This window comes from Idiotropiscis lumnitzeri, chromosome 7 (assembly GCF_059441095.1).
Source record: "Idiotropiscis lumnitzeri isolate Australia: NSW breed Sydney's pygmy pipehorse chromosome 7, RoL_Ilum_1.0, whole genome shotgun sequence".
NCBI classification, from domain to species: Eukaryota; Metazoa; Chordata; class Actinopteri; order Syngnathiformes; family Syngnathidae; genus Idiotropiscis; species Idiotropiscis lumnitzeri.
Genome location: NC_142397.1, coordinates 20482942 through 20507589, shown reverse-complemented (window position 1 = coordinate 20507589; position 24648 = coordinate 20482942). Strand labels below are relative to the sequence as shown.

Sequence of the window (24648 nt, the reverse complement as noted above, 5' to 3'; positions counted from 1 at the left end):
AGCTATTTTTACCCAAAACATTTCCTCTATTATTTTGAACTTCCGCCACTTTGCTCAAATACAGGTTGAAAAACAGGTTTACACAGTCCTAAACCGTGTTGCACACTGTTCAAATGATTCCATTTTCAGCTATTGTACCCTGGCACCTATACTAATAAGCCAAATTAAATGATGTCTTATACCTTGTTTTAATTTTCAATAATTTTTGATGAAATGTTGGATAGAACATGATAATGATATTATGTTTATTATGCATTGTGAAGCACAAATTGAAAATATTGAGAAGTCTGAATTGCAATGCATAACTGAATGAGCCTTTCCATAAAGAATTTTCCCAACAAAAGGACAACCTGCCATGAGCTGATGCAATTGAACAATTGGGCAAATTGTGATGCAAGATTTGAAAAAAAAAAAGACAAAAACAATAAAATGCATCAAATCAGAATATAACTTGCATAGGGATTGAGAATGGAGATTATGGCATCATCAAACTTGCATAATGACTGGAATGGTGCGACAACAGCAAAAACAGCATGAGAGTCGATGTAGTAAGGTAAGGAAGGGGACAAGCAGGAAGGATGTTAGATAGCAAGAAGGATGACAAATGAGTGATTGTCCTCTGCTGCCAAGCCAACAAGCTTTGGGAGATGGGGACAGAGCTCAGAGCAGTCGCATGAATTTATCAATGCCAAAAGACCATCTGGGTATTTATAGAACAAAAGATACAAGGAGTAGACTCATTTGAAACAGTCCCTTCCTGTCTGTGTGAGGTGCAGGTGGTTAGCCAATCAAGTCTCCAGGACAAGGGAATAACACTTTCGGGTGTTGTGCCACTTAATTGGTTCCGCAACACAAAGGCGGGTGAAGATGGAGGGCCTCTTGGTCACACCAAAGTCACAAAATTGCATACTAACTACTTCTGTCAGTTTGCTACTGGCAATGATTCATGAAGCAATTGCTGAGGATTGTACTTTCATCAAATGGAAATGTTGGCCTAATGGTAGCCCGAGAGAGAAAAAAGGTCAGATGCTTGCGACAAACTTTATGGGAAGTAGGTCATCTTATCTTGGCCCAAAGAAACTGTTGTCACAGTTGGATTAATAGCACAACATTAAAATACTAATGTGTTTTGTCAGCAGTCATCATTTGGCTAAAACAAATGGACAGCTGAAGTTGAAGTCTACTCCTTGCAGATGGACGGATTGGTGTTTTCACCTCTGTTGTAGGTTTGACTTTGGTCCATAACTGACACTGTCAAGATGGAAGAAGAACATACAAGAGGCTTGAAGCATTTGTACGCTGGTGATTTGAAGCATTTGTACGCAGGTGACTAGTTTGTTGCGTGATACAGTGCAAAATGTCTTAAGCCATCATCAGCTTTGCTGTTTTACTGATTTAATTCACAACAATACGTCTGGCAGGTAAAAGCGCATGATATTTGTAAAGAGATGCATGGACCAGGAAAGATGGTATTAAATGTCAGTGCGAATCTGGATTAAGGTGCAAATGAAGTCATTTATTTTCACTGTCCGTCACGACGGAGCCTTCACTTATGGCACCATCCTCTTTGAACAACAACATTGCCCGCTAACGCACAAGCAGACGGACAAACACAAATAGGGCAATCCTCGTCTTTTTGTTTCCCACATTTGATAAGTGTTTGCCCTTGGAAGAAGACAGAGCAATATTCTTATTAGAAATACTCTATTATAAAACTGATAAAACAGCAACGCTAATGCTACCTTAAACTTTTGCTTGGTGCGGTAAATATAGTCTTGCATTAAAGCGTATTTAAGTTATGTTAAAGTGAATCGCCTGGTCTTTGTTTTTTTATTGCAAATCAATTAACTCTTTTGAATGACCTATTAGAAAATAAAATAATGTTGATACTATTTGAACTCGCGTCACCGTCATAACCAGCTAATGGACACAAAGACCTTTTCCATTAACATGAATGAAAAAATCCCAGTTCAGGAGGTTCTAACTGAACTAGAAAGCTCTGCCAATTTTAGTACATAACAGTTGCTAACATACATTTTCTGGAAGACTATATCATCTTTTACAAATGAAAATCTATAATACAGTCTAAAATAAATCAATTGCCTGCAAAAAAAAGCCAGAAGGGCATGTCAAAGAAACTGCAGACTATTCCATGATTTTTTTTTTAATGCATTCTTGTGGCTTGCAAGTCAATATTTGAGTCAGCTATTTGCAGGCATGCAAGTATGCTTATTTGCAAATCTTGCAAGTCTCAAAGTCTTTTGGTGATTAAAAGACTGTCTTTATCGGTCTTAACTTGAGCTGACAAAGATTGTTAGCGTTGCATTGTTAGCGACTTCCCCTCAGGCATACGCATTGTTTGCCCGAGTCCGAGCCAATATCTTTCAATTTAAAGGGACTGGTAATGAGAGTTCAAGCGATGGGCGCTGCGCCGGATTTGTCACTTCAAATGGTGCTTTGCTCAAACTGCAGTCGAAAGAAACACAAGTCGCAGAAACGAAAAGAGTGGGACAGTCAGAGGTGAGATGCAAAGTGGATGAGACATGGTACCTTCACTTTCGATTGTGTCGACAGCGTCATTGACCAGTCGAATGACGGTCACTATGGAGGCTTTTGGAAGGAAAAAGGAGATACGTTTTGAAAGACAGTCATTCATGATGATGCTTTAGGACATCCACTCCAAATCCCATCAGTTGCCAACCCCGCCTCAACACAAAACAACCTTTTCTGAGAGTTCTCTCACACTTTTGCACTTACAAATGGAAAATGAACAACCCCATCAAACAAGCATACGCATGACCTCACATTTCAAATGAAAAACAACTTAGCAAAAAAATAAATAAAATAATGAAATGGAGTGGGGAGTGTGGTGTGCAAAACAATACACCTGGAAAATCATATCGGCTTGAAATGTCAAAAATAATTGGGCAAAATGAAAGCCTTTAATTATTGGTCTATGCTGTTGACATTTCTGAATTACAACTGTTCAGAAAAACTTGGCTCTCGAGTAAGTGATGCAATGAAAACAATGCAGTGCAATCAGAACCGAGACACAACGCTCCAGACAAAAGCTGCACGACATGAGTCCTTGTGAAAGATTAAAAAGCCTCTTGTGAAAGAACTGCGGCTGACTGTCACAACAAGAACAACGTGCTTTTAGAAAAGACCCCAAACAATTGCAGAACCCCTTCGTAGGATGTTTACAACATTGATGTCAAAATAATCTGCGTGGAAAGCGAGCTCCAAAGCTATAGCTCTAGATCTGTGGTTCTCAAATGGGCCGATGCGTGAAGTCACTTTAAGGGAGCTACGAGAGATTTTAAAATTTAACTAAAAAGTAGCAGCAATGTAAAAAAAAAAAAGAAATAAAATAAAATAAAAGCTTGATCAAAACATTCACCTCCCTGCCACCAAGAATGACAAAGAACCTTTCTTTTTAATTCTTATTTCCAAATACTTGCAGAGATCCCACTACAAATTTGAATAACATAAAACACTTATGGCACTGCACTCTGTTTTAAGTCTTTTTATTTTCCATCTTTATCTATGCAAATGTTTCGCACTAGCTAAAGAAATATTTTTCATTGTTTCCATCATTGAAAAAAGGTTGAGAACCACTGCTCTAGATATAGCCGTCGCAGCACGTTGCGCCATTGCTCTCTTGCGTGTACATGCATTCAGTCTGACAGGAACAACAGAATCAACGCATTAACTTTTCATAATGAACGTTACGGCTTGTGCCACCTCGACGTGCTCGTACACTCAATGAAGAGGCATCCATTATACGACGGGAAAACGAACCGAATGCCCCTCCTACTATTGCTTTTCAAATCAAGTTATACGAAATGGAAATGAACAACTATTTTCATCAATCAAAACAATATTGTTTACGGTTCTGAATCACGAGTTTTGTTTACGGCAAACACTGCAGCAAAAATGCTTTTTTTGTCCTTGAGTCAATGGAGCTAAACGGACAAAGTGCATGCATTCTGTGGCGGTGCGCTTCATAAGCCAGGTGTTTTATGTGAGCTGCAGCTCCACAAAATAATGTATGAGACACAGTTGGCTGTGGAAGTAACACAAGGAAAGCCAGCTTCCGTTGGAGTAAATGTTTCCATTCCTCCTCCTCTTCTCATTGATAATTCACCCGGATTGTCTTGTCCCCTCCATTCTTTCATCCTCATTCTCCTCATGCACACACGAGAGACACGAGGTCTTTGTATTGTGTTCTATTGTAAGCCAAACATTTCGCCAATGCATGAAACCTGTGTTTATGGAAAACATTTGCATTTGCATTTCAATGTGAACACACAGTCCCAGTCTTAGCAAACAAGCAAAGATATTTTAGAATTACCAACTTTAACAGAGCTGAAACTCGAGGGATATTTGAGATTCAGAGTGGATTGCTGACAACACGGTGCAAAAAGGAGAGTGGGTGTATCTTATCTTACCATTGTCATCACAGGAGTCGGACTGAAAGGAGCTCAGTGACTGGACCTCTGAATTACTGCCCTTGTTGCTCCCTGAGAGATAATTTACTTCCTCCGCCATATCAACCATCTTACCTGTAAAGAGAGAATCAGGGGCGAATTATTACAAATGTAGCATGAAACATGGCTTTTTTTTTTCAAACAAAAACTTTACCTCTTATAATTAAACAATTTGAATTGGAAAATGTATTTTGATTTAACAGCAGCGAGTGTATTGGTAGACAATAGAATGAATCAGTCTCCATACATCCATACAGCGTGAAGCGGTTTATGGCCGATCAAAAAGTTAGAAATCGGTTGTATGTTGCTGGAGATTTGAAGGAATTGCTTCGTTTACTGCACTGACGAGGGAATTCATGTTCATGTAAAATGATTGTCGACTTTTAACAACAAACACTGCATTCAAATTTTCTCAAACTGAGCCAGACCACATTGAATCCAATTGTAATCCCACTAAAATGAACGCAATTGTTCCAGCTTAAGATGTACTCGTTGAATTGTACGGCACTTAATGTGTCAAATCGTCTTTACACCCCTCGTTACTAACGCTGAACAAAATAAAACAGTTACAGATGCAAAGTGGGCCATTTTATTATGACCTGACTCAAAGATTTTTGAGGCCAATACCAATTCAGAAAATGGGGAGAATAAAATTCTGATAACCGATTAAGTCGTTGACTAATCAAAAAATATATAGTGTATGAAATGACAACATTTTTGGTTGCTTCACGCTTAGAACAATAAAGATATTAAATACAGGCAGAAAATGTAATTGTTCTCTAATTCTTATTTTGAGGGTGGGCAATGTAATATCAGTGGCTTGTGTTGTAATGAGTTATTTTGTTAAAAAAAAATCTTTAATATCATCCGGCCAATTATTGGTATCGTTTAATTATTACTAAAAGAAGCAAAATGATGATTATACGCTTCTTTCCAAAAGTATTGGAAAAGTTAATTCCTATACTTTTATTATAGAATATTTGGATTTGACATTTAAAGATGAAGTTAAAGCAAGAGATCAATCATCTGATACACAATTTAGATTATTACAGCATTATTTGTACTGAAAGGTCAACATTTTAGGTGAGCAGAGTTACAGGACCACATGAAGACTGATGTGAATAAGACATTTTTAGTTGTGACTCATTTGCTTGTAGTAAGTGCATCAAGACTGCTGCCACTTAGATAAACCTACACGTTTTCTTCTTTTGATGCTTTTTCAGGCTTTCATTGCATCATTTTCAGTTGTTGGTTTGTTTTTTTGTTTTTAGGTACCCTTATCAGCGTCTTTGTTAAAGGGTTCAATACTGAACATTGACTTGGCCATTATAAAGGCTTCCACAGAGTTACCGCAATGAACTTCTGTGTTATTTTTGGGCATTCGCGTGCTTGATGAAGGAGCTCCTGATCAGTTTGATTGCAATTTCCTTTAAATTGGATTTGCTACTTCTATGACCAGCAATGAACCAGAAGAAGCCATTCTAATCCAATCTACGACATTACTTCCACTGAACACAGATTGAACTGAATCATGGGCATCATTAACAGATTTTTGCTTTCTTAAAGTCTTTATAGGCAAAAAAGAAAATCTGAGTGTGAGTGTGACATTCAACTCTGTTTGAGCGGGGGATGCCATGGGACATACCTGAGCAACAAAGCACACCTGTCAGTCATGTGTTCTCATACTTTTGCTCCCAAAAAAATAAATAAATAATGTCGGGTTAAACAATAGGGTCCGTCTTCTAAGTTGTGTAATAGATGTGTAATAGATCGAGCCTTCCCGTTCTTATATTTTGGGATGGCAGAGTACGACTTTGGATTCATTTGTGATATGTGGCATGGTTGTGGAGATAAGTGAGTAAGAAGCAAATATTCTGCTTCAGTCCATTCAGGTTTTATGAATTTGATGTTTTTATATTTGGAAGAAATTCCTTTATTAAATTAATTTTCCACATGTACTGTGTTTTTTAAACTGCAAATAATGCTCCTGTCTCTGCGAAACACACATTATTCACAATAAGTTAGGGACGTTGGAATTTTGGGAGAAATTTCAGGATGAACCTAAAATGCAGAATTATGAACAGATTACCTTTGTATGACCTTCTCTAAACTTCTCCATACAAACGTCCCACCTTTAAATGTTTTACTGCCTTTTGCGCAACTTGCTGTTTTCTAGCAAAGATGGTAAAATTTACGACACATGATTGACATGAATCGATCAATAAATGTACTTGTTCAACTAGAATTGCAAATTAAACACTCCTTTTCATTATGTTGTACACATTTTGGCAACACCTAATAATTGATCGACTGCAGCTCGCTATTTTAAGGCTTCAATAGGCAAAATCAGCAAGTTGCAGGTTGAGAGAGACTGGAATAGTCACAGAAAGGAATACAATAGGAATGAATGTCCAACATTTTCATGGCTCAAACAGAAGTCTTTTTTTTCCCTTCACGCCTTGATAGAAAACAGCAAGTTGTGTAAAAAGTCTTCAAACACTGAACAGTTGGATATGCATATTCAAAAGTTTAGAAAAGGTCAAATTAAGTTCATGAGTTAACAGTGAGAGCATTTTGGTTCATCCTGAAATGTCACCCAAATGCAGTGCATGTCAGAGTAGTGTGCAGTATATCTTCCTCACCCTCATCACTGTCCCATGGGCTCTTTTGAATGGAGTCACAGTCTGATCGACAAGGAGAAACTGGAGGTAGGTTCGGGGCCACGCTGCACACCACAACCCCCCTCCTTGTGGAGCCGGACAAAATCCTCGGCGACTCCGGGTGAAAGGTGCTCATCTCCGTATGCTCCACAGTGCGCCCGTCCACCATCTTTTCCAATGTTGAGCGTGGATCACTCTGGAAACAAGGAGTGTACGCCATAGGCCTGACGGGGACCTGCGGGGGTCCCATCACCATGGGGGGCCCCAGTCCGGTTTCGGAGTAAAGGTTGATCGGATCTCCTGCTGTGCAATGCAGCGTCTTAAACTGAACGCCGTTGGCTTTGTTGAGAAGCGCTGCCGTGGCCGGGTCCTGGATCAGCGACAGGTTGTTCCGGGAGTAACTCTTTTGGAAGACCTTTTTGCGGAAAGCGATGAAGAGGATGACGAGGGTGGTGATGACAAACAGCACCACGGCGATGCCGATCAACTCCTCCTTTCCAACCATCGCGTGGCCAGCTTGCATATCGGGGACGACAACGGGCCGCAGGCTGCATCGCTGGCCCACAAAGCCAGCAGTGCAGTTACAGTAGAAGGAACCGTGTGTGTTGACACAGACACCGCCGTTCTCACACTCGCCTTCGGGATTGCTGCGGTCACATTCGTTCACATCCTTTTCACAGCTGCAGGATGAAGGGTTGCAGGGAAGAAGGGAAAAATGTATGAAGAACAATGGCTGCACAAATGATCTGCTGTCTGTCAGCATACAAAATGATCCATAGCATGCCATGATTTTTATTTTTTCTCATTTTCAAAGTACGTTTATGGACCGCTGTAGTCCACTGTACCCATGCTTGTATAGTGGCCAATCTGACAACAAGCTTGCCAGCTACACAACCATACATTATGTGAGCTGTTTTTGAAGACATCGCCATCATCTTTAATATATTTTTAAATGCTCACTGGTACCCTGGCACAACTGGTGTGTGCGCAGCATAAGGGGTTGAAGTGATACTTTGCAACAGCCAATTACATCATCCGCAAGAGGAGATCTTACAGTTCCTTATAAATGTACTTTGCGTGTCAATCTCGTGCATGGACTCCAACAAGTCTGTTATTCTTTCGCCATGTAGACTGCACGCCTCTATTTAGCTTTAATTAGTTTTAGAAATGGAAGCTGTAGTTTCAGTTAGGTTTTTTGTTTTTTTAAGCATTCCAATACCATAACCAAGATGTTTTTTAAATTTTTGTTTTAGTTATTTGTAGTTTTCATTAGTTACAATAACTGGATGTATTTTGACTGAATACTAATATAAAATGAAGATGAAATTATAAATGCGTCCATTGACAGTAGTCAGTAAAAAAGTAACATGTTGCTGGAATACAATTTCATCATGACTTAAACTCAGACTCATAGTACAATTTTAAATAACTGTAGAATTATCCCGGCTTCCAACGACTATGCTTGCCTGCTATGCTTTAGTTAGAGGTCACATCGAATATGAAAAACTCACAGCAAGAGTACAGGTAATAAAATAAAAATAAAAATTGTGCACCTGGTGGTATTTCTACTTTCAATGTTAAATGAGGTCAGTGTCGTTAAAAAAATGAATTACACTCAATGGTGGAGATATTCAAGTGTAATGTCAATAAACTATCTTGAAAGTCAGTTATGACTCTTCTGTTTCTGCAGACTAATTTTCAAGCATGCACGTTATTAAATACCAGATTGCAAACTGTCTTTAGAAGAGCTTACTAAACGGTTTGAGATGTAGTTGCTGTAAAACACAACTACACATTATCGAATGTAAGATTGCCCCCGTGTGGCTACAAAAAGAAAACACAGACTATTTGTTTGAAATATGTGAATATTGCATCCCTAAATTCAAAATACCTTTTTGACACAAAATCATTTTTTATTTGGGTTGAAAAAAAATTAAGTGTGATGAACATGTGCACATTAAATTATCCAACCTTAACTGCAAATTCTAATAATCTTATTATTATTATTGTTCCATACTTGGTGATTAGGCAATTTGTGCCTCAAGTTGCAAATGAGGCAGAATTGGTAAGGATTTAGGTTTAAAAGTTAGATGGTTTATGACTGCGGTGGCTGTGTTTACATTTTGTGGACAACATTGGTTCATTTTAATCTTTTTTTTTTTTTTAAATGTCTACCACTTGGCAAAAATAGGCTGGCTGAAACTAAAAATCAGCAATCCCTCTATTTACTATTGCTGTGTTTCGTCTCTGCCCTCTGTCCCACTCCTCGATTTCAACCCAATGAATGGAGGCAGCTGGTCAATTCTGTTAAAAAATTTCTGAAAAATATCGGATTCAGTTGATTTTCTTTAATATGTGAGACAATTTTAAAACTGAATAAATTGTTTATGGAGTCAAGGAATAAGGATTAAAGGTCAGTGCTTTTAGAAAACAATCATGTACTCAGACCGGACATTCTTCAGCATGGGTGTCATACTCCAGTCCTGGAAGGCGCTTTCCTGCATGCTTTTAATCTCTCCTGGCTGCAACACACCTGATTCAAATGATCAGCTCATCAGCAAGCTTTGAAAAAACCTGATAAGTATCCTGCTCATTTGAATCAGGTGTGATGGAAAACATGCGGGTAAACACCTCTCGACGACTGGAGTTTGACACCTGTGTTTTACAGTCACATAAAGGCAATAAAGTCATTCTGTGATCAGCTAAAGAATATACCAACGATTAAAGGACCACAAGATTTTTTTACTGGCCTGCCTTATCCTATCCCTACCTTATTTTTATTTACTTTACTTTTCATCTCATTTCTTCTACAATCTGTTTAAATCAGGTTTTTCTGAATTTCTAATCAAATATGTCAATTAATTATCCGATTAATCGCTGAAGCCTGAGGAATTTCTAAGGGATTTTCCCATTCAGGGCTAGATTGAAATGATACTCACGTCAGACCCATGAAGCCTCTTCGACAACTGCAGAGGAAGGCATTGCCAATAGCCTTACACAGTCCACCGTTCTTACATGGATTGGGTACACATGCTGTTATCTCGATCTCACAGCGCCCTCCAGTGTACAAAGGGTTACAGCTGCATGAGAATCCTGGCAGACCAGAGGACAAAAAGGAAACATACGCATTTCAAAATTCAGGCCCTCTGCAGACAGCACAGGTTGCACGACTTAAATAGGTTGACTAGTGGCTGATAACCTCGTTGAATTTTTCTCTGTAGCGACAATACTGTGATTTCCCAAAAATGACATGAGGAGTAATAATCTATGTTCAACAGCTCATATTGAACACCGGATTTATGATCAACATCCATATTAGACACAAGACTATCAACGAGGGACAAAAAATGGTTCAAAATTTGGGTCCAGACTGGCTTTTACTGAATCTCACTCACTTAGCAAAGCTACTCATTCAGACATAGAAGAGACTTTCAATCAATAAAGGGGAAGGCAAAACTTCATTTTTGTTCTAAATGGAATTGTGGAGTTTTAAAGTCTAGTCAACTAGTCTGTGCAACCTCGAGAAAACAGTGATGAGAATCAAGCAGCCTATTTTGTGCAAAACACCCACTCAATGTAAAAAAAAAAAAGTACATGCATCCATTAGCACTCTTTAAACAATACATTCACAAAGGAAATCTCAACATTTTATTGTGTGCTTACAATTAATCAGAGACACAAACCTTTCACAACGTTAATTAGAACAGCTTGAAGCTACAATTACCACTGCAGTTTGCACATCACAGTTACAAATAAAGAGCATTTCTAGTCTTGGAAAGCCAACAGACTAAAGCAGTGACTAGTTACTTATTGAGCTTTCCTTTTTAAAGTTGTCCGAGCCTCGCTTCAAAAATGTGTGAATGGGTAATTGAGAGTGTTCAATGATAAAAAGTAAAAGTCAAAGGAAGTCAGCGTACAGCTGGTCGTTGAAATGCTCAAATAGTACAAATAGTCTGTAGTACTCCCAACTCTATAAAAAATGTACAGTAGGTACACCTAATTAAATTCAACTGTTTTGTCTCTCACTTTCTCCTGCAATGTACTTTGTGCTGTAATGTTCTTTCTGTTGTTTTGCCACCTGGGGGCAGAGTAACACAACCTGATGGCTATCCTGGGCTGAAGGGAACCCAATAAGAGTAATCGTCCTGTGCAAAATGATAACCAATATCCTGAATGCTTGTGAGAGTGATTATATCGGCTGGATGTGTTGCTACACATTTTGTCTTCATATATCTGTTGCTTAGAAATGATAACATCACCACTGAGATGCCAATTGTTAGCCCATGTGCCTCTGTTTTTCCTCATTGAGGCTATGTGTAATTTAAAATCTATCTTGTGGCCTAATTTTAGCAGAATATTTATTAATTACCATACATCTATATACAGTATATTTCCCTCCAATTCAAATAATCTGTAAACAGAGCTGCCAACTGTTTTGGATTGTCGGTAACGATTGTTTGTAACGCGAAACGTGTTTTTTATGTTTGCCTGTTTGCAGTAGCTGTCACTTACCACCAGAGGGCAGGCTGATGCAGCTTCCCCCATTGTGGCAAGGCTGCTGCAGACAGGCATCCTGGAAGAGGATGCAGCCCAACTTGAGTTCTGTCAGTCCCACCACCTCAGCATAGTGGGAGCGCTTGTTCTGCAGAGGCAGCTCGTTGTTGTTCAGCATGACAGAGTCCAGGCAACCTTGGAAGCCCTCAAGAACATTTGGATCCTTTTGGGAGTCAATGAGGCTGCGTGAAGAGGGATGCTGCACCTGAGGCCAGTGTAGGCAAGTATTAGGACAATAACTCAAGACAAACATACCCTACCCGTGGGGTATCCAGACATTACTCCTATCCTTAGATGTCCTTCTCTTTCTGCAATATGCGATGCTAGAGTAGTTGAGCCAATCAAAGTGAGTTTCGTTACACCAATCATCATCGTATGCGCAGTGCATTGGCAAAGTAAGTGCCAGTAACTAAGGGCAATTTGAAATTTGGACATGCCACAAGCATGAATAGTTTTGAAAAGGAACTTTTGGATACAATTACAGCATTTTTTTTGTTAAAAGAGGCAAGAGTAAGAAAAATAGTTTCTTATTGAATGTCTTCGCATATCAAACCAAGAAAACTGTTTAAGTTCAAGTCGTTTAGAGGGCTTAAGATATCAACACATATGTAGAATTTGGGGAATGGTACAGAAAGGGTTACGTAGTTCTTTAGAATGTGGGAGGAAGCCAGTACTGAGAGAAAATCAGAACCACAGAACTGTGAGGCAGATCATTTGCCCACCATGCTGTCCTTTTATTTATATTATGAGTTCTTCCTTAGCCCACAAACCAACACTCGGTTTCGCTATGCCAAACCAAGTGCTGTAAAAAAAAAAAAAAAAAGAAATACAAAGGTAGGTCATAAAACCCCCAGTCAATTAAAGTCTCAAATTAGTTGAGAGACCCCACAGAAAACCTGACAATTTTCCAAAACACTAACAATCAGATGTACCATATTTTCTGGACTATAAGTGTGTGGCTAACACAAGGGTGCGGCTTTTCTGTGGCTTTGTCTTTCACTGGTAGGGGCTGTATAGTTCAGAAAATACGCTAAATATTTTTTTCCTCTTGGGTCTTTTCTGTTTGATTAGCAAAGTTGTTGCCGTGTTAAAAGGCACTGTTTTAAAAATCTGTTTATGTACCTTTATGTACATTCACTGTACAAAATCGTTCCGTACATGCAGTAAACAACAATTTTTTTTCAACATAGAAAACTGCGGCTTACAGCCTGGTGCGGCTTGTATTTAATTATTATTTTTGGGGGGGGGGGGTTGTTCGTTTTCCCCCAAAAAAGAGTTGCTGCGGTTTATATACAGGTCCACCTTATGGTCCGGAAAATACAGTGAGCATTACATAGACACTACATTGATATCAAATGTTTGTCCGCCTATAAGTTAAAACAAATCTTGTTTAAAGCTAAAAATGTACAGTGACAATAATAATTCTACAAGTAATTATGAAAGCAAGAACAATGCACTGACCATTGCTCCAAAGTAGATGGTCCCATCTGGAGCAAAAGGTTGCATGTACGCTTGTCCATGGCGCCTTTCCACATAGCTGTCGTCCAGAGAAAGACTGCTGAAGTTGCGGTTGAGCTCCATTGCCACCGTGTGCCAGCTGCCATCGTTGATCCGCCGGCCAGAGATCCCCAACATGTCGGGACTGTCACCACCTCCGGTGCCAGGTGCACAGCTGAGCTGGAACCACAGCTTTCCCTCGTCGAGCTGCTCACACACGCAGAGAAACATATTGTCTGTGACAGTGACTATGGCTTGCCCTGTGGATGAATGCGCTCCAAATAATCCTGAAGTCTGCAAGAGTTATTTTGCTTGAACAAAAAAAATAATATACGTTTGTGGGTGAAAGATGTTTTTAGAAAGGGCCAGAGTGAGACAGAGCGTGCTGGAGAGAACGTACCTTAAGCATGGTGCAAGGCTCACTATGCATGTACATGATGATTCCTCTCGTCTGCAATGTTCTGATCCTCAGACTGAGCTTCAGCTCGGTTTGGAGTCGCTCTGAAAGCTGGTATTTTATGTAGCTGTTACCTGAGAAACTCAAAGATGAATGTCCTACACACACATACGCACACACACACACACACATGCACGGACATACCCCAGAAACACATTATTACATGATGTAAGAAAAGAAAAACGCCATGAACGAGTAATATTTTTAAGGCACACCTGCACATTCTCCAAGTTTTCCCGGTGGACACTGACATGCATAGCGCCCTCTGGTGGCGTCCACCGAAACACATTGCATGTCCGCTGGACACTGTTGGTCTTCACATTGTTCTGACAATGCAGCACAATTGACATCTTACAACAGAAACAGAAAGAGAACCATCTTCACCGATTCAGTCAACATTAAATTCAGTCACATGTTGTTAGTTTATGCTAACGGATACATTTCTGAAGATGACCCAGAGAATGTGTTCTGACCCAATTCACATCCTCAGCATGAAAAGAGGTACATTTTTGTTCATTTATTTATTTATTCATTTTAAATCCGATGCATTGATGAATTCCCAAAATAATCTAAGGATTAATCTATTATTAAAATAATAATTTGTTGCAGCCAGAAACAAAATCAGATTTACATACAAAGTCAATGTTTTGTTCTTAAAGGTAAGGCTTAGGCTAAAATAAAGGTAAATGAACCATTGATTAATCATGTCAAGACAGATGAATCATCTATTTCAACAGTTACAGTTTTTAATTTACGAAATACTTTTTTCACTTGGAGTCTTATAAGTGTTCCCCAATGACAACTTCACAAAATTCCACCAAACAAGTGTTTGTGTAAAGTTATGTTAGTGTTTTATTTCTTTGTAACAGTGTTTGTTTGCACTTATTTCTATATTGTAATATTTGGTTTGAACCGAAAACTCATTAAAAAAAGGTAAATGTAGATTACATTTGGGGTCTGGATTAATTGCATTTCCATTCGCTTCAATGGGAAATATTACCATGATTTATGAACGTTCCAAATTACAAACAAGCGTCACGTCATCATTAAATTCATAAAAAGAGGTTCCACTGTGTACAGCATGCATCACCAAATGGCGGTCCGCGGTCCGGATCCGGACCGACAGATGGTTCGGGCCGGACCCATGACCAATCAATATGAATTCTTTTCAAGGCGCATTCGCAAACGTTGACGCAGCAATTCTAGTTAATACGGAAAAGGCGTCACTGATTTGAGCCAATCAGATCTTTTGTTTACGATCCACTGCCAATTGCGCAGCAGACCGGAAGAGAGTGCTTCTGACAGTATGTCTTGCTAAAAAGTTAGCAAGACATACTGCGTGTTGTTTCAAATGAATGGACGGAGAAATTTTGTTGCGTTCTGGCTGCAGCCGATTCAAAACCAGTGTGCATCATATGCTCCGAAACCGTCGCAACATTGCGAAGCGCCACAACGAAACAAAGCACTGCCCTTTTGTGCAAAATTATCCGCTAAAGTTTGAGGTGAGCGCACGCAAAAACATCGAACTTCGAGTGCAGTATAACAGATTTTTACATTTTCATTTACAGCCCAGCGACATGGAAACGAATGTTCGCTAAAAGTATCATGGATGTTAGGGAAACATAAAAAAAACATTCAGTGATGGGGAAGTTGTGAAGGAGTGCTTAAATGCGGTTGCACAAACATTATTTAAAGGAAAACACAAAGCCCAGATGTGTGAAATAATCTACCAAATCCCAATGGCCCTGACTCCGTTCCAACCCAGATTTAAGTCACTGGCAGGGCAGTCACAAACTCATTTTTTTCATTAAGAGAAGTTAAAAATATTCAAAAGAAAAGGTGGTGTCAAAGCTCATTTTGAATTAGTTTTTCATGAGGACAGCCATTTTTATCGATTGTGTACTGAACATGTTGACCTGGTTTACTTGGATAATTAGGCTTTCCGTTTTTTTTAGGCTGATAACTCTTTGATTTAAGAAAAAAAGGTAAAAGATGTTAACTAAATGCTTAGCACTTGATATATTTCTGCAGGAGATATTTTGCTGTTTTTTTCTGGAAGTGGCACCCTTAAGTTCCTGGATCCACATTTTTTTGTATGTGAAATAAACGCCTTATATTTGTTTGACTGGCAACGATGTTTAATGGGAACATTGCTAAATATTTAGTATATGAGTGTGCTCTGTTGAAAATGACTAAATATTGAAACTATATAAAAATGTGAACATAGGCTAGACATTAAGGGAAGTTGGACTTTGGTTCGGACCTTTTAATTGGAAGAAATTTTAGTCGTGGACCTCTGTGACTTTTAATTGAATACCTCTGGTGTACAGTATATATATATATATATATATATATATATTATGAATTTGAAAACATTTTAACACAGTCAAATATTTTAACTCAGTTAACTTAAAAAATAATTAGCATATTTTGCAAAGCCAAATTCAAGTTGTCACTGGGCCCTGTAAACCAACACTGATGTTTGTGGTGCATGTAGGCAGAATTAAATGTATATGTTTGGACAATTGTTTCTAAGGAAAATGCCTGTAAAGATGAGATCGTATTCAAGAATCAAAGAAAGAAAAGAAAGTCTTTAAATCAAAATACACTTAATATTTGGTGATTTTACATTAATTACAATATATTATTGAAGTAAATCCCTTTTACAGGCTTCACAAAAAAATTGCGGAAAAATGTGATTAATCGCAATTACTTACAGAATTTATTATTAATTAGTTAAAACATGTAATCGCTTGACAGCACTAATATATATATGTAAAGCATACCGACCAACCAAAATGAAGCAGAGTTTAGTTTTCCCCCTCTCCCCAAAATCGCAGCTTTTGCACTTTGATAATTGCATTCTACTACATTGCAATGTGAATTTGCATGCTGAAAAATTTTCAGCCCTATCTAATAAAAAACTGTACATTTACAGCATCTCATACCAGTGCATGTGCAGCGTGACGTCCGATGGAATCGTGGCGAAACAAAGCTGATTCGCGGAGTGCTGTACGTTGCCAGATTGTGTGAATCCAAGACGATGCTTTGTTCACACTGCGCACCACGACAATCCAGCCCTGAGCAATTCTTATCCAAGATGGCCGAGACTTTAAGGACCTCCTCAAGCCGCCGCCGGGAAGCACTTAGTTTCTGAGTGAGGTAAGCTGCCTTGTAGTACCCGCCCTCAGCGGTTTCCACAGCAACAAGCATGTCCAGCTGTTTAGTCCCACCAACTGGCTGCAGACTCAGCAGGTGCAGAGCGTCACGTTGTTGAGAGGTGGCCGCTTGCTGCAAAACCTTCAGAACGCTCTTCAGGTGCGAAGCGACAAAGTCTTGTGGCGCTACGCTTTCAAAGCGAACAGTCACAGCCTCGCGCAACATCTCGGGGGTGGCCTGCTCAACATGCACGCTGACAGGCACTGGGACAGCAAAGCGGCCGTCACTGACGCTGGCATTCAGGGAGTATCTGCCAGCATCCAAGCCTCCCAGGGCGATGATCTTCCCGTCACGAGGGCTAATTTTGAAGAGACTGCGTTGGGCTGGCGGGGCGTGGCCAAAGGTCAATGCATCGTAGGGGTCAGCATCTGTGGCATGCAACTTTCCAATGACACCACCCGGAAACTCATCTTCCATGGTGACAATATGGACCTCTAGTGGCAGAGCCACAGGCCTGTGCAGGCTCTCCTCGATCACTCTGACTGTCAGCATGGAGGATGAGGACAAGCGAGGCCGCCCGGAGTCGGTCACCTAATCCAAAGAAAAGGGGGAGAATGTTACATGCGTGTATGCCTTTACTCACATACATGTATGGACCTACTTTATCATTATCATTATTCATTCCTGTTCCTCGAGAACTGCTGTCCTCCTTACTGCAACCCATCTGAGTCAAATGATCAGTATTGTTTGAATCAGTTGTGTTGTCGTACGGAGAGATGTAAAACAGGTAGGACAGCGGCCATCGGGGAACAGGATTGATGCTTTGTTCACACTGCGCACCACGACAGAACTTTGAATGGGCACGAGTCGGGGTTAGCCTCACGTCATTAGCTTTGGCTCGCTCGATCGCCACTCGATTCATACCATACACAGAAAGGAACAACAAGGACAGCAATGCACAGTGATGTTCTGTTGCCAGATTATTGTTTTTTTTTTTTTTTTATAATACAGTCAAATGAATTTCAAGTAAATCAACACGATGGAATATTAGACAGAGCTCCAGACCAACATTTTACATTAACAGCACAGTAGCTCCTAACTTAATATTTTACAGGATTTCCACATATCTTGGAAAAGCTGGAAAATGAGCAACCGATTTTCCAGTCAAATAATAATAAAGCATAATGACTTGGAAAACTTTGATTATCCTGGAAAATGATTTTCCTCCCTGCCTTGTGAGTGAGCACAAATGCCTTTAACAGACATGCTTTCATTGGGCAACGTTGAGCTGTAGATCTTTTCTGCTTCATCTCTGTTTTAGCCTGCACAACGCCCCATGTGACGCTACGGACCATCACCATCAAAACAAATTAGATCAGTATGACCTTTCAAAGTCTTTTTGTCTATATCTGAAGATGAAATCATTTCAGGACAATGCGTTTAAAGAAATGTGTCTGCTTTAGTTCATTGCGTTCTAGATTGTTGCTCAGGGTGTTTATTCCTTTGTGCGTCTGCCCTGGAGTTGTGATTCTTGTGTTTTTCCTCCGCTGTGTCTGTCTTTACCGGCGTGGATGACGTGATTACGCTTGCCTCGTCTCAACACCTGCAGATAATTTGGTGCCGTTTGCACCTCCTCCCCACTGCTACACAATATTACCCTGGCTTCCTTTTTTTACGGGCGCTCGTTTGTTGCCAGACATGTGTGAAAAATACTCAGTTAAAAAAACCTGCTTATTATTGCATTTCTCGAGCCAAGCCATTAACAGTCCAGCTGTTTGCATCTGTTGCAGACCTTTTGACGTACCAGACAGACCAACAGCAGCCACGGTCAAAGGAGCAATTGAGTTTGGGCTAGGGCTGTGACGATAATTCGATATCGATATGTATCGCGATAGTTGGGTGAGTGGTATCAATAGAAAATGGTATCGATAAATTATCGACCCCCCCCCCCAAAAAAAACCACAATGGAGCAAATTTGACCTATCACTGCCCTACTCGTCACAAACTCCCTCCCACTGAGAAAATACAACCTGAGGCTTACGCATGCGCCGCTGAGGTAGCGTGACTCAAAGCAAACAAAAAAAAACGTGTGGCTAAGGTGGACTTACCGGCCGACTTGAGGAAACGCTTGCTTAATAGTTAAGTCGATACCAAATCAAAAAAAAAAAAATATATATATATATCATAATAATAATTCGATATATATCGATATCGACCGATATGACATAGGTGCCTACCGATATAGTTTTCAGCCATATCGCCCAGCCCTAGTTTGGGCATTGGCATTGCATTTATTTATTTTTGTTCATAAAGCAAAATTCTGAAGAATCGGTTTTCTTAATCTTGAGCCCTCCATACACAATCACAGCAACTTTAACAATATAATGGTGCAATAAATCATTCTCTCCAGCGTTTCGCCACTTCAGCATACATCTGTCTGAAGAAATCATGGTAATTTTTTTATCCCCTTGCAATTAGAACTGAAACAAAAAACATGCTCATTATAATAATAAGATTGAAAGTCAACAGTCTTTTTCTGTTTAGAATAATCTCTCTCTAATTATCTAGGCCAGTGGTTCTGTACTTTTTTCCAGTGATGCACCCCCTGTGAAATATTTTTTCAGCCAAGTATCCCTTAACCAGCGCAAAATATTTTGGGGAAAAAAAAAGCACTAAAACATACCATCGGTGTCTGAGTTATTATACTTTAGAAGCTTTCAAATGTCATTTGTATTGGTCCACAAATAAATAGTCAACATAAAATTGGATCATAGAAGACATCTGCAACTTGTGGGTGTAAATCCAAATAAAACATAATCTTCAACATAAAACCGGAATTTTGCTGACTCAGGTTTGGCCTTCTTTTGCACTTGTGCCTCTGTTTTTTCAGAAGGATTACGCTTCAATCCCGACTCCATTGTTTGCATCTTCAAGTGATTGACAGGTAACAAGAAATGGAATGGGACAAGTTGGGTTGAACCATTCTAATATGGGTAGAATTTGGGTTTTTTAAATAATTAAATTGAATAAATACTGAATATATATTTTCTTATGAACTTCCATTGTCCTGAAACATTTAATGAATTAAATAATTATTTTTAAAGGGTTTTTGCGTGTTGGTTTGTTTTATTTAAAATCTCCCGTACCCCCTGGAGTTCCTTCAAGTACCCCCAGGGGTATGCGTACCCCCATTTGAGAACCACTGAGCTAGGGTCATTATCAAAGAAATACCTGTATATGGACAACGTATTTGGTTGCCAGGTTCCTCCTGAACACCTGATTGGCCACAAGAGTTCCATCTTGTTCCAGTTCAAATTCTCCGCCCTCATTTCCGGATAGAATGTGGAAATCAAACGGCGGGCCGTTGTGGGATGAGTCCAGGTCGATAACTGACAGTTGGATGATGCTGGTGCCAATTGGCTTGTTTTCCTGGGGGAGTAAACAATCTGTCAACGGGACATGCCAGATTGGAAATTGAGCTTTTCTAGCAGTTTGATTCTGAAAGTTACATTATTCAAGCGGCTTACGAGGGTCGCGGGCGTGCTGGAGCACATCCCAGCTAGCTGCGGGCAGTAGGAGGGGTACACCCAGAAACCAAAGTACACGGAGAAAACTCACATAGGCACGGGGAGAACATGCAAATTCCACACAGGAACGCCTGCGCAGGATTCAAACCCACCACCTCTGCACTGTGAGGCGAATGTGCTAACCAGTCGGCCACTTTGCCCAAACTTAAAACGTTGCTGAAATAATGTCATTCATTTCAAGCACTTTTGCGCAATAAACAGCGCAGCTGCATTTCAATATATTGGAAACTCGAGGGGAAACTCAGTTTAAGTTGTTAACTGCAAAAAGTGAAACACATCATGGAATTTTACAGAGTAAAATATTTCAATATTATATTTCTCTCAATTTTAATGACTATCACTAACAGCTAATGATGTCCCCACATTCCCATACAAACAAATATTTACGTCATGTATTATGTTTAAAAAGAAAATCAACATTTTTAAATGTTGGTCTTCTGAAAACAACGTTGGTTGGAGCGTTTTTTGCGGAAATTACTGCGTCGATGTGCTGTGGCATGGAGGCAATCAGTCTGAGGCACTGCTCAGGTGTTATCCAAGCCAAGATTGCTTTGATGACAGACTTCAGCTTGTCTGCGTGATTGAGTCAGATGTCTTTCATCATCCTCATGGCAATCCCATTCAGGTCAGGCGTGTCTGCTAGTCAATGAATATTGTAATATCCTGGTTGTTTTTTCTTTTTTTTCAGTTTTTTGTAATTTTGCCATTGTGGACAGGTTGACGGAATCCCAAATGTGTGAATGGTACTTGCATGATATTCCTCTCAAGGCTGAGGTTATCAGTTTGTTATTAGGGTGCCTGGATCCTGCACTCGGTCTTGAGCTATAACTTGCAGTGATTTGCCTTCTTTGTGGGGGCCATCAATAACTGTGTTCTGGGCAACTGTCAAGGCAGCAGTCTTCCCCATGAATGTAGGGGCTACTAAAATAGACTTAGACCATTTAAAGCAGGCGGGGGTCTTCAATCCTGTTCCTCGAGGGCTCTCCTCCTGCCTGTTTTCCATCTCTCCCTGCTGCAACACAGGTCATCAACTGATGAGGATCGTTGGCCAGCTTCAGCAGACCTTGTTGATTATCTGATCATTTGAATCAGTTGTGTTGCCACAGGAAGAAATAGAAAACGGGCTGGACAATGGCCCTCGAGGAACAGGATTGAAGACCCGATTTAAAGGCTCACGAAGCATTTGCTGGTGTTTCAATTATTGGCGGACTGGAGGGCGACACTAGTTCAAAATATTAAAACTAATTTTGTAAGGTACTGAAAGGGGTTGAGGGATTGTTATCAATGGACTTTTCATAAGGAAGACAATTTGGGTTCGGCTGTCGCAACTAATTGGGTTGAGGAAGGGAGATAGTGATGCATTTGTGATGATGTCTTTCACTCCACTTTAGGATTAAAACTGAGACGCTTTGTGTGAGGGCGCCTCACAGGTTGTGTTTTATGTATGTGTCATAAGTCATACTAAAGCATTTAATTCATGGGGCGTTACGAGGCTGGGACATGGAAGGAAATTTTATGTGACAAGCATGTTTTAGGGCATACAGGAAATAATAACTCACACTTCCCTGGTGAGCTATTATCATGCATCAGCAACCATATTACTGCTTGCTGACAAGCAGCACCACTATCTTCTTTTCAAACACTCTTTCAATACAATAAAAAAAATCAAAACACACATTACAACCAAATCTAGGTCTAAATATGGTTCTGTCAACAGCATTTACCTGGATGACAGTAGTGAGGTTGGCAGGAGAGAAGGTTGGCGGATTGTCATTGATGTCAGAGATGTCAATCTTAACCATAACAGTGGAGGACAGAGGTGGGATTCCACTATCCAGAGCTCTGAAGAACAATGAGTAGCCAGGAATCTAGGTGGCACAAAAATATAAATAAATGAAAAATAATCAGAAAATTGGATTGCTCATGTTTCCAGTTAGGCCAGTGGTCCCCAACCACCGGCCCGCAAACTAGTACTGGGCCGTGGCCAACATTGGCCAACACAGATGCAAAAAAAAAAAAAAACATGCAGTTGTAGCCAGGGTTAAGATTGCCAGTTTTACCCAATGTTTCTTTTCCCCTACAGATCTATCGGTAGCTGAAAACACCTGAACACACCTTGACACGTGATTCCAATTAGCTAATCACCAGTCAGTTATGCACTCCATAAAATGCCTTGGCTTCACTCGCTTCCGTGCGTGGGAGAGAAGCCAAGGAGTAACAGCTGCAGAAACCAGATCGGGAATTTGTATGTACTGGAGACCTTTTTGTGAAGTTTTCATTTCAAGAACTACTGAACTGGGGAGTTTGAATCTTTGCATTTGTTAACATTAGCCACAATGCTAACATGTGCTCTTAGGCTACTGTGAAGAGATTTAGTTCTTCATGTAGCATGCTAATATGTTGGAATTAGCTAATGATAGCCTATTGTTAGCATTCTTGTTGTCCTAAATTGTATTTAATTGGGATGGGGTTGTTTTGGTTCATGCAAGCCTGCTGTGGAACACTGCTATCGAACTTCAAACTTAAAGATGGCGAACTAGAAGTGATGGCCAGGAGCCGAAGGATGCCCGTGTCTTTCTTTACCTGAGCCATGGTCTGGTAAGAGGCTTCATAGCCAATTCCTCCTTCTCCTCGCACCGCTGCTAGCAACTCAACTTTCTCTCTGGACATTTGCGCATTTGGACATCATTCAAGTAAATCCATATATCAAAGGACATTTGCATGTGCAGGAGCCAATGTCATGAACTCTTGCTTTGGAAGGATGGCCATTTTTGTTTCCTGTGTTTTGCCATATAGTTGACAGTGACTCATGGTCAATTGCCATTTGTAAAGACCTGGATTTAAATTCTGTCGGTTGTTTTTTCCACTTAAAATATAATTTGAATTGAAAATCTAAAAACCTGTTTTTTGTCCTAATTTACTGTCTGCCCTCTTGATCCAGCCAATTCGCCTCACCACTTAGTTTGGTTAGATAACATTTCATTTATATAGTGTTACCTAAATAATTGCTACACAATTAGTTCATTATTCAATGCTGAAAAAGATTTTATTTTGGAAACAGACGGGCTTCTCTCAGTTACATCCATCTATGATAAACTCTTGATGCATGTCAAAATGCTAATTGCATTACGCTAATATTAAACTCACAAGCTAGACTACTGGACAATGTCACAAACATTCGTCATCCTCCTTCAAAAGTCATCGAAATTCAGACAGACTGTTGTAACTATCCATTTTGTCCAGATTATGGTGCTAGAGAAACTATTGATTTGATTGATTATTCTTCTTTACAATTTATAGAACTTTCCAAGTATAATATTTGAACTTGGGGTGTCGCGATCCGGTATTTGTATCAAATTGCGGTCCAATATAAGCCCCCCCTCTCAAAAAACAAAACAACAAAAAAAAAAACAGCATCTGATTTTATTGGTCCACATCCAAAATCTCCGATATGAGCACTTATGGGCAAGAAGTCCATTCCAAAATCAATGTAATGTTCCTGACAGTGGTAGTGAGTCACATTTGAATCGCAAGACAACACAAGGATTAAAGCATGTATCATTCCTGCTGATATTGTATCGAACAAAATCGGGATCGGGCAGTACTCCAGACCGCATTATTGGAATCGTATTGGAAGTGAACAAAGCTGTATCGGGACGCCTCTCATTTGAACCCGAAGTATTTATTTATGCTATTTTCAAATGACTGGCAAAAATGCTGTGCATACACTCACTAGACACCTCATTAGAATCAATTTAAGACAAATAATAATCCTGCTGTCAATGACGTATAAATTTAACATTCAGTTTATTACTTTGGTAGTGTCTTACTGTGGAATAGAGCTGCATTGCTTGAAATTGAGCATTGTTTCATATATACTGGTTCCCTTAATTAGCCAAACATGGTGGGAACACAGTATGATGCAGTGCTGGTTTTCACTCCTGCAAACGATCCTCCTAAATTATAAAAAATAATGTTAAATCAATACCTCTCTGACAGTAAGAATCCCGAAAGGCAGAAACAGCTTTTGTACTTGCTCTCTTTAGACTATAAACATGTCGTTAATACAAGGTAGTGTGGCCATTTAGTTTGAGTCCCCTCCAAATGAGGGCCCTTTATAGTCTTTTTTTTTCTTTTTTTGCTGTAGACTAAAAAGATTTGGGATTTATATCAAAATATTAGAATGAGATAAGAGATAGGTGTAATTTGCTGCAAATATGTGTCGTATTACATTCATGATTTAA

General features: G+C 39.7%; 1 protein-coding gene across 8 annotated transcripts in view; it reads right to left on the bottom strand.

Annotated features, from left to right (window-relative positions):
- Positions 1–24648, bottom strand: part of LOC148333984 (protocadherin Fat 3-like) — a 178680-nt gene that overhangs the window by 4865 nt on the left and 149167 nt on the right. For 3 of the 8 annotated variants that reach the window (XM_088300252.1, XM_088300253.1, XM_088300257.1), the window contains 12 exons: positions 22129–22272; positions 20049–20246; positions 16607–17408; positions 13874–14008; positions 13602–13756; positions 13166–13408; positions 11663–11909; positions 10090–10243; positions 7133–7830; positions 4452–4565; positions 2551–2610; positions 1216–1251 (listed from right to left, as the gene is read on the bottom strand). In XM_088300252.1, the coding sequence (XP_088156378.1) occupies positions 1216–1251; positions 2551–2610; positions 4452–4565; positions 7133–7830; positions 10090–10243; positions 11663–11909; positions 13166–13408; positions 13602–13756; positions 13874–14008; positions 16607–17408; positions 20049–20246; positions 22129–22272 (2986 nt within the window). The remainder of the gene's footprint in view (positions 1–1215; positions 1252–2550; positions 2611–4451; positions 4566–7132; positions 7831–10089; positions 10244–11662; positions 11910–13165; positions 13409–13601; positions 13757–13873; positions 14009–16606; positions 17409–20048; positions 20247–22128; positions 22273–24648) is intronic. The other 5 variants (XM_088300259.1, XM_088300260.1, XM_088300254.1 and 2 more) reach the window with 4 other exon arrangements.